General features: G+C 48.9%; 1 protein-coding gene across 1 annotated transcript in view; it reads right to left on the bottom strand.

The window, feature by feature from the left end:
- Nucleotides 1-347: 347 nt before the first annotated feature.
- The window catches only part of LOC106700695 (urea transporter 2-like), a 35,635-nt gene continuing 25,589 nt past the window's right edge, over nt 348-10,393 (bottom strand). Inside the window, 5 exon segments of the mRNA XM_014477176.2 lie at nt 348-530; nt 1,050-1,099; nt 2,836-2,970; nt 4,219-4,366; nt 8,339-8,531. Coding sequence (XP_014332662.2) covers nt 348-530; nt 1,050-1,099; nt 2,836-2,970; nt 4,219-4,366; nt 8,339-8,531 — 709 coding nt within the window.

Raw genomic sequence — 10,393 nt, 5'->3', positions numbered from 1 at the left:
TATTATTTAGTTAAACCTGCTAAGAAGATCATCTCTGAATCACCTTTACAAAAGACAAAATACAAAGAATGGTTTTGTTTTAAGTCACTGACGTTGAAAATACATGCCTTCCTACTAATACCAGGAACTCATCACCAACTTCTTCTAACAGTGTACAGTGGAGAGTTAAGGCGATTTGGGCAGAGAGAGAAAATCAATGTCAGGGAGAGGGAGGTATAGGTGTGTTTTGTTCCACACAGGCGCGAGGAGAGGCAAAGTAAGTGAGTGCTGCAGCTGATTGACCCAGAGCTGAGATTACAGGGAGCAGACCCCGGTCCAGGCAAAGAGCATTTCTGCCTATAACTTGGCTAGTCACCACTGGAGGACTTCTCTTCTTCCCCGCTTTTCACTGTCAGGTAGTAGATGCGGTTGGCCTCTGGATAGGTGACTCTGCTGAGTGGGAGCTTGTAGATGGTGGGGTTGTTGGTCGTCAGGAGCAGGAAGGTGAGTGTGGAGAGGCAGAAGGGCCAGGTGCCTGGTGGCACACCAACCTGAAAGCAAGAACACCGGGATCTGAAATGTTCCTGGGCTCCTGGGACCTTGCAGGAGAAGGATGCGGAAGGGGCTAAGAGTGGCGACCCTCCCCCAGTGACTGCCTTCCTAGCGACCCTCCCCTTGGCTTCTGGATTGATCTGCCAGAATGGTTGGTTTGAATCTGAAATGTTGGTCCCTTTGGGGACAATCAGACTCTTCTAATGATGGAGCTGAAAATCCCCTAGAGACAATCTCTCATTTCCGGCTAAACATGAGTACCTCCATCTGTCCACCCATATTCTCCACTGCTAGTTACAACACTTTCTCTTTCACACACACATCCACACAAACACACCCCTCAGAGGCACATAAAATATGCCAGGGCCAGTCCTTCTCTGGGAAAACCTTGAATAAACCTTGACCAGGCTGTTGTGTGGAGTGCTAGTGACCAGAACCCACTCACAAGACTCCAAATGTCCTGAAGCCCTGGTTGGGTTGGGGCACTTTAGGGTGGTGTCAGGAGACCCCAGACTTACCACTGACATTATGTTGGTGAGGGCTGCTCCCATGTATGCACAGAACAGGGCTGTGGAGACACAAGGACCATCAGGAGTCAGCTTCCCAGGGCCCATCCCCAGCCTTCCCTAAGAGCGGGCTCCACCCCGGCCCCAGTGCCACCATGTTGGCCCCACACCCTGAAATCTGGCGTGTTTGCTTGTGACCCATCTCTCACTGGGCTGTGTGCTCTCTGAGGTTAGAGATGAAAGCTTGCATATCCCTTTATCCCCTCCCCACTTCCATGGTAGCCCTGCATAGAGCCTGGGGTCAATAAGCATCGTTTACTACTCCACACTGCCCTTGGTGATGCTCTAGCACAGACTGGATGGCTGGGTGGTTGTCTGTCTGGACAGATGAGTTGTCAGACTATATGAACTCTGAATAAAGTCCCTCTTGTCCAAGATTCTGAGCCGCTGTGATGCTGTGGAACCCTCACCAAGTCCCCTCACAGCTGGACCATGTTGGGTCCCTGAGCCAGGCACCTGGCTTCACCCACAGATGAGGACCCCCAGGACAGTGAGGGGAACTCATTCACAGCCCTGGTGCCTCTGGACAAGCTCCTTCTGCTTCTGTTTGCTCTGTTTCCCTGTCCAGAACACCTGTCCCCTCCCTGTCTTTGCTTATCCAAATCCCACCCTGAAAGGGTTGAGATAAGCTCCAGCCTCCTCCCAAAGCCTTCCCAGGTGGTTCCAGCCATAGGAATCGGCCATCTCTCTGAGGATCATAGACAGTTACAGTCTCATCCTCAAAATACCTGGCAGTTTTGACTTGGTGAATATTTGCTGAGCCCACTGGCTCCAAGTCCAGACCCCAGCTGGATGCTGAGGCGGGTACAAGAGACACAGAAGGCATTTACAGTTCCCACACTTAACTGGGGGAAAACAAACAAAAAAGCCCTTCTGGATGATATTATACCCTTCACTTGTCTCTAGTTTTGCGTATTAGTGTCCTGTTGGTTCCAGAGGATATAAGCAACTCCAGGACAGGGAGGCTGATGGGACTGGAGTTTGAATCTCACTTCTGCCATCAATAGTTGTGTTTGGACAAGTTTGTCAACCCCTCTGGGTCTCATTTCCTCACCTGTAAAATGGGGCAAAAATCCATGCCTGGCAGTGGCCTTGGCAGGATGAAATGAGTGCTGTTTGTCCAGCACAGAGCGCGGCCCTGGGGTGCAGAATCATGCCTGTGGTCCATTTCTCTTCACACAGCGCATTGTTTACTCAATGGAAATCAGCTCCTTTAGTGCTATGTGACTATTTTCTGGGACCTCAGGCCTCCCAGGCACGTCATCTCACTGGCTCTTTCCAATGGTCTTTTTAGATATCACAGACAATTGCCCTGAGTTTGGGCGATTACATCTCCTCTGCTGGACCATGGCTTCGTGAGGATGTGGTCTGTGTCCTCCAGGTCTAGCCGGGGGCCTAGCACTTGGCGGTGCCCAGTCGATAGCAGCTGAGTGAGAACAGTTGTTGAGGCCAGGAACGTTGCCACTAGCACACGAGGAAATGCGTGTGTGATTTCCTCATGAACTTTAGTGCTTCATGAGGAATAGTGGTGGTGATGCCAGCTGACAGAGGAAGAACCTCAGATCCCCAGCTCTTAGGGTACCCCCACTAAATCCCTTAGTGGTAAGACCACAGCCACAGTCCTTCCATCATTACTGCTCAGTACTGATGAGGATCCACATGGGTATCCACAACCGGGGGAGTGGGGAAGGGCAAGGAACAGCAGAGTGGCTTGGCTGCCAGCTTCCCCGATACCTACCGCAGACGAGGGCCAGCAGGTGGGTCTGCCAGGTGAGGGCGTAAAACATGCCCCCGATGGCGATGCAGGAGAGGACAGAGTTGTAGCTCCAGAGGCCCAGGTAGATGGTCTTGAAGGGCGTGGCCACCGTCAGGGCTGTTGGACAAGGTATTGCATTTCTGGCTGATTCGAGGTCACAGCACAAAGGCCACCCCGGCTGGTGCCAGTCCCCAGGTGCCCTTCCTCCCGTCGCTGACTCCCCCCCCAATACCTGCTCATCGGAGGAGCCTCTACAAAGGGCATCTGGTCTTAGGAAAGCAACAGTGGGGGAAGAGCAGTGGTTTCCACTGTTTTTCAAATATTTCACTCAGGGGTATGACTACTTCTGGTCATACCTCTGAGGGTGAGGGTGAGGGTGAGTGTGAGGGTGGGCCAAGGAGGTGGGGCTGCAGGCCCGCCCCACTGCTTTGGCCAGATCAGCTGCATTTTTAGCAAGAAAGATTTCAACTGGTTGAGAAAAATTAAGTCTAGACACATATAGATTCATGCAGACGGAGAAATGAGACGGCAGAAGGGGTTGGATGTGAACAGCAGGTGAATCTGGGTGAAGAATTTGTGGGTGTCTCTCAGACTATTTTTAATTTTGTAAGTTTTCTTAAGTTTGAAATTATTTCCAAATAACATTTTTTTTTTTAAGTTGTGCTTCCAAGAAATTTTTGAAAAATATTGGGAGAAGTCAACAGGCTCCTATTCCCAAAGCACCCACGGTCCATTTCTGACTCTACTCTCTTTGTTTACATATGTGAATGTGTGTATAGACACCTACGTAGAAATTAAATCACATTTGTCAAATGACAATCCAATTCTTGAGAAAATTTTTCCTGTTAGCTTAGTCAAAATTTCAAAGTGCTAGGTCGTTTATACCCCACTGGGTCTGCTAGTGCTCCCCACCCACACCGGATTCCCCTCTGCCTCCCACCCCTCAGCTCCCAGGGGCTACAGGCCAGTAGGTCTCAGCCCTTTTGCATCTCCCCATACAACCTGCTCAGATGGTAAAGTGTCTGTCTGCAATGCGGAAGACCCAGGTTCAATCCCTGGGTTGGGAAGACCCCCTGGAGAAGGAAATGGCAACCCACTCCAGTACTCTTGCCTGGAAAATTCTATGCACGGAGGAGCCTGGTAGGCTACCATCCATGGGGTCACAAAGAGTTGGACACGATTGAGCGACTTCACTTTATACAACCTGCTATATTTTGGAGACTCAAGAAAGGAAAAAATGAGTCACAAGCCCTGACAGTGTCTAAAAACTTCAGAGAAGATAGTAAGCCTAGACTCTTTACTGTGTGCTGGGAGAAATGACCTCAGGAAAATGACCCCTGCTGAGCCGGGGGCGCCCTGGCCTACCTGCCAGCAGCCCCACGATTGAGCCAATGGCTGCATGCAAGCAAATGAGTGGTGAGCAGATGAACAGGGCCACCAGGAACACGCCACCTGTCCAGGGGTTGTCGCAGCCGTACACCTGCCCGACCCCGACAGGGATGGCTTGTAGCAGCTGCAAAGTCAACAAAATCCAGGTCAGTGGAGTGTGGGCTGATAATACAAGGACCAAGCCTCAGGGTGAGGACTGAGCCTTTCCCCGGGGGGGGGAGGGGTCATGGTGTGGAATGGGAGGATTGCTGTGCCCGCGAGCGTGTGGGAGAATGTGGAAGGGAAGGCACGAGCTGGAACAAATCGCTCTTCACTCCACCACTTGGCAGGCATCTGAGCATCCCTCATGCAAAACTGGGCAGGTCCCCAGCACAGAGGCTGGAGCCAGGTGGTTCTGAGGGACATGTGGCTTTTGCTTTGGGGGTCTACAGGGTGCCTCCCTGGACTGCCACTGGGAGGTTTCAGGGCAAAACGGGGCTTCCTCTAGACCTTCTGAAATCCTAGAAATATTCCAGGAATTCTGGAAATATTCTAGGCCATTAAAAAAAATTTATACATTTTTTTAATGGAAGGGTAATGGCTTTACAGAAAATTGTGTTGGTTTCTGTCTAGGCCATTTTGATGAATGATTTGACCAAAGATCACCCAGCTCATGGTGGCCGATCCCAGGCTATAGCCTCTGAGCCTGACCCGTAGTCTCTTGGTTGCTCACATTCGGTGCTACCCCGGGGACGGGGGAGCCCGGGAAGGAAGAGGAGCACTTCCCCTGCTCTCCAGGAGCACTCAGCAGACAGGTAGCATGAGAAATATCTGGAGAACATCACGAAGCACCGGATCCCTGGGCTTGAGAGTCACTGGGAGATGTTGGAACTGGAGATGATTGATTTGTCAGTGATATCAAGATAGCTTTTTAAAAAAAATATCCAAATAATCCACATTTTGGCAAAAAGTTCTTTGAGGGGACAAAGGAAAAGAGGGAGATTGACAGGGCAGGGAGAACACTGGCCCAGAGTCATGAGCCCCAGCTTTTAGGGGTTTCTGCAGAAGTTTGTGTGTGACCATCTCTGTAACACGAGGAGGCTGCCTAACGATCTTCCAGCTTCAAAATTCTGCCAGCTCCTTCCTCCATTACCAGCTCATGTGACCTCTTTGAGGACAGGACTCCTTTAGCTGAGGCCATAAAAGGTGCTTAATAAATAGTGTGGATTAGTTCAGTGGTTTCCAAATTTTGTGAACATTGAAATCACTTAAAGATCTTTGTAAAAAAATATTAATGCCTAGCACCTCCCCAGACATCCTAAGTGGTGTGAGGGGGCATGGCCAGAGCACCAGGTACTGCTAATCTACAACAGAATTTGGGGACCACCGGATTAGTCATCATCTACTGTAGATATAGGGAGTTCATTGCATTTCTCCCTTTGATGAAATTTTGTTCTTTTTAACAACTTGATTTAATTCTAGAGTCAGTCTGATTTCTTTAGAGAATTTGAGGTGTCCCAGACAGTTTTTAAACTATGTCTATTCTTGCCTCTGAATGTATGACCTTTTAAACACCAGCCATTGTTTGGTCCAGAGCCTATAGACTTGTGCAAGAAATCACAGGGTGCGGGCCCTATCTTATTTAAAGGAACCCTGAAAATCCTTTGTTCCAATCCAGGGACCTCTGCTCCATCTGGGAAGCCAGGTTTAAAGTCCAAGGAGGCAAGAATGAGAAAAATGAGGGGGCAAGCTGCCTTGGAGTAAAGTTTGAGTTTAGAATGAAGCTCTGCTGGGATCCAAACTTCAGCCTGGTGAACCGGGGCCCCAACCCGTCCATGCTGCTCTCTAAGCTACAGCCAACACCCTGGTGCAAAGGGCAGTCAGGTGTGCGGTGGAAATTTCCTAAGGACCGGCCTTCTCTGTACTCTGGATAATTCTTGTGTAACAACAACAAGCCAGCTAAACAAAACAGAAATCACTCCCCTCATTGTTTTAAAGAGAAAGACAGAAATGGCACTGATTGGTCAAAACTCAGATCTGGATGGTGTAGAGGGAAAGGAGTCAGTGGTCAGAGAGGCGGTGCGTGGGAGCTCAGAGGGTGAGCTTGGGCCTCAGGGAACCTGGGTTTGACTCCTAGTACTTTTTACTGTTTGAAGATGAACAAGAAGCATCTCTTCTACGTGGCTGTCTCTACTCTGGTCTCTCAGCAGCGGATGGTACAGCCTCACCACGCAGGGCGGGTTGGGGGCTCAGTGGGCCTTTTTCTCCTGCAGTACCGCATACCCTGTGGCTGTCACTCAGACCAGCTTCACCCGCAGGGCTCAGGGACAGCAGATTGTGCCCTGAGGCAGTGTGTCCAGTCAGCAGATGGCTGATCCTTCAGTTCGTTTCGTTCCTGCTCTGACCCCAGTAGTTTTCCATTTGAGAAAGCGGGTTTTCACTTAAACACAGGGCTCTGTCTTTTCCATTGCCTTGGATTTAGGTCCTAACCCTGCCTCTGATCCCATTCCAGCCCCAGCCCCAGCCCCAGATAAAACTTCTAACAAGACAAAAACTTTAAAAAGAAGTTTGGCATTGTTGGCAGCAGTGTCTGCCATGAGGGTCGGGGGAGGCCTTCCTTTCCCGACAGTTTCAGGCTCAGGGTGTGGCCGAGCCTGCAGGGCCTGCGTTGTGCATGCCACCTGGTGTCCGCCTGGCACCAGGGCCACACCGAGCCCCACACTAAGCACATCGAGACGCAGGGCCAGGCTGGGTGGGGAGGGCTCAGAAATCAGATTTTGTGAACAATATTTGAAGCACCAGCTACAGCTTGATCTTGGGCAACTAACCCTCCCTGTGCCTTAGTTTTCCCATCTGCAGAAGAGGATGATGGTAGTTAGCATTGGGTTATGGTGAGGTTTAAATGAGTTAGTAAGCTAAGGGCTTTGAACAGTGACTGGTACATAATAAATTTGCTCAGGGTAAGCTGTTAGCTATGCCTATATTCATTAACAGGGCTTCCCTGGTGGCTCAGATGGTAAAGAATCTGCCTGCCATGTGGGAGACCTGGGTTTGATCCCTGGGTTGGGAAGATCCCCCAGGAGGAGGGCATGGCAACCCACTCCAGTATTCTTACCTGGAGAATCCCCATGTACAGCAGAGCCTGGTGGGCTACAGTCCATGGGGCTGTCCATTAATACGCATTAACAAGGTCAAAATTTTACAGTTCTATATATTTAATCTTGTGTGAGATTTTTATTATATCCCTTTATCTCTGATTTCTAGAGATCAGTAGAATAAATGCCTTTGTCTATTTGTGGATATCAGGACATAAGGCAAGGTTTCTCAGCTTCGACATTACTGACGTTTTGGGCTGGCTAGTTCTTTGCTGTGGGGAGAGGGCCGTGCATTGTAGGAGGTCCGGTACCAGTGGTACATTCCGCCTAGTTTTGACTTTTAAAACATTTCTGTAGACATTCACCGTCCCTAAGAGGGGAAAAAAAGTCACTCCTGCTTGAGAGCCACTGATATGGAAAATACACAAAAATTTACCCCCATCTTCTATTGATAATATCTTTTTTTTTGGCAGGGGCGGGGACATGCCTCGTGGCTTGTGGGATCTTAGTTTCCTAACCAGGGATCGAACCTGGGCTCTTGGCAGTGAAAGCTTGGAGTCTTAATCACGGAACATCCAGGAAATTCTCCTATTGCTAATATCTTTAAATTCCTGATTTTAAATATTATTTCAGTGCCTTGACCCTTCACCCACCTATTCATCTTATTTAATATTTTCCCCTCAAAGCCACCATTCTGTATTGCCAGCCTAACCCTTATCTGTACCCTTGTTTATCATCTGTTTCCCTGGGCAGATTGTAGGTGTTCTGAAGCCAGGGATGTTGTCCTATTTTCTGTGTATGCCCAGGGCCTGATGACAAGCCTGGCACATGTAAGGTCTCCAGTAGGGGGTTATGGAAAGAAGCTATGGAAGTGGCAGTGACCCTTTCCCGTGCTCCTCTCTGCTAAGATGCATCATTCACTCGAGGTGCAGAGAAACTGAGAGCCTGAGTAATCCACGAAGTGGTGACTGAGATGGCTGCAGTGGAAACAGGCCCCCACACACCTGCCGTTGGCAACTCACCAAGGGCATCTCAATCTCCGACCAGGTGATGTTGGGCACTGAAGACACAGGCTCCACCAGCGTCGTGGGGAAGAAGAGGTTGTAGTGGCCGGTGGCTGCCAGGTACAGGGTCACGGCGAAGTTGAAGGGCAACGTGAAGACAGGGAGGTCCCACTTGCTGAAGATGGAACTCAAAGCACTAGAAAAGACGGGGCTGGAGATGAAAGAGAGAAAAGATTTAATTGCTGTGATCAGTCTTCAGTCTACACTGTCTAGTCCGCTCTGGTCACTGGGCCACTCACTGTTTCCCTTTCCTTGACAGTCATTCCTGTCTCCCTTGAGAACCTAGTGGTCCACTGACCTGGGACTGGATATAAGCCAGTGTTCAGTATAAGTCTACATCTTTGGGAAACAAAATTTAAAAGTCTTATAACTTGTTTTCAGTAGGAAACTTTATAAAATAATTTATATATTTCTTTGTTTCTTAAACCAAGAAAACAAAATCTAATCCTTACAAAATGGCATGTGTTGCCTTTGGGTCATTACAAGGTACATCATGATGTATCCTGGGCTGTGATGACATTTAGAATATATGCTTTAAATAACCTTCTAGGGGGAGGCTGCTATGGACATAGGAAACTCGCAGGCTTGAATTCAGCTGAAGTGCTTGGAACTATTCTGGGAATCAGCACGTGAAAATGAAACCTTCAGTTGATTGTGTTTTCTGTTTTCTTTTCATCTTCCTTGTAGAGAGCACGGATATTGGAGAAAGAGGGAGTGAGGTGCAAATCCGAACTCCTACACTTAAAGGCTGAGTGAGCAGCACTAGGAAATTTACCTTGCCTCATCTCAGTTTCTTCTGAAAGGACCATCACCTGGCATCCAATGCCCTATGCCTCCCACAGCTGCACAGGTGCACAGCTGCAGGCCAAACTTGAACTCATGTGATACGGTTGATTGGTTAACTTTTAATTAAGGATGCTCAGTCTCAAACAGGCATTTAAGCCTGCCCTAATCCCTACTATAGATCCCTAGCAAATTAACTTTCCAATTTTCTGAGACAACTATTTCACATTTTCTCCTTTCTCCTCAAATCTTTGCTTTCTGTCTCCCTTTAGTTTCACTAACCACCTTGCTTTACTTCATTAAGAAAAACAGAAATGACATGATGAGAAATGCCTCATCTTCCTGACCATAAGATTCATATTCTAACTGCCTCTCTGCCTTTTCATACAATGGATTGTTCCTGCTGTCTTACCAGGCTAATTCTTTTTCTTGTACTTGGGATCCAGCCTGTCTCAAAGTCTTGGTTCCTGCAATTCTGTCCTTTCTTTTTTGCAGCTTCAACCTCTCCTTTTTCTCCAGGTCACTCTCATAAATACATAACATGCTCTAGTGCGTGTGTGCTCAGTCGCTCAGTCGTGTCCAACTCTTTGCGACCCCATGGACTGTAGCCCGCCCCAGGGTCCTCTGTCCATGGGATTTTCCAGGCAAGAATACTGGCGTGGGTTGCCACTTCCTACTCCAGGGAATCTTCCTTCCCCAGGGATCCAACCCAGGTTTCCTGTGCTCCTGCATTGCAGCTGAATTTTTTTTACCACTGAGCCACCTGGGAAGGCCAAAGTGCTCTAGCACCTTCTAACATAAAGACCTTCCCCCGTTTAGCCTGATTTCTACTCCAGCTATTGCCCCATTTCTCTGCCTCCTGCACAGCAACACTCAAGACTAGTCTGTCTTTACTGTCCCCAATCTTTCTCTTTCCCTTCTTTACTGAACCCACTCCTATCAGGTATATGTTCTACCCACACCATGGAAATGGCTCTTGTCCAGCTCACAGATGCCATCTCTCTTGCTGAATCCATGGTCAGTCTCTGCCCCTTTCATTTGACAGTTGGATCCTGAACCCTTCCATCAGGGATTGAGAGCCTTCTGTCAGGGCGACCACGACACTGCACTCAGTTGCTTCTGCAGGCGCTCCTCAAGTCCCCTTTGGCGGTTCTTCCCCTCTTCTGCCAGACATCTAAATGTTGGAGGATCCTACAGCTCTGTCTTGGGTCTTCTCTGTTTGAACCCTCT

This window comes from Bos mutus, chromosome 24 (genome assembly GCF_027580195.1).
Source record: "Bos mutus isolate GX-2022 chromosome 24, NWIPB_WYAK_1.1, whole genome shotgun sequence".
Classification (NCBI taxonomy): Eukaryota; Metazoa; Chordata; class Mammalia; order Artiodactyla; family Bovidae; genus Bos; species Bos mutus.
Note: the sequence above shows the minus strand (reverse complement) of the source record. Positions and strands in the feature narration are given on the sequence as shown.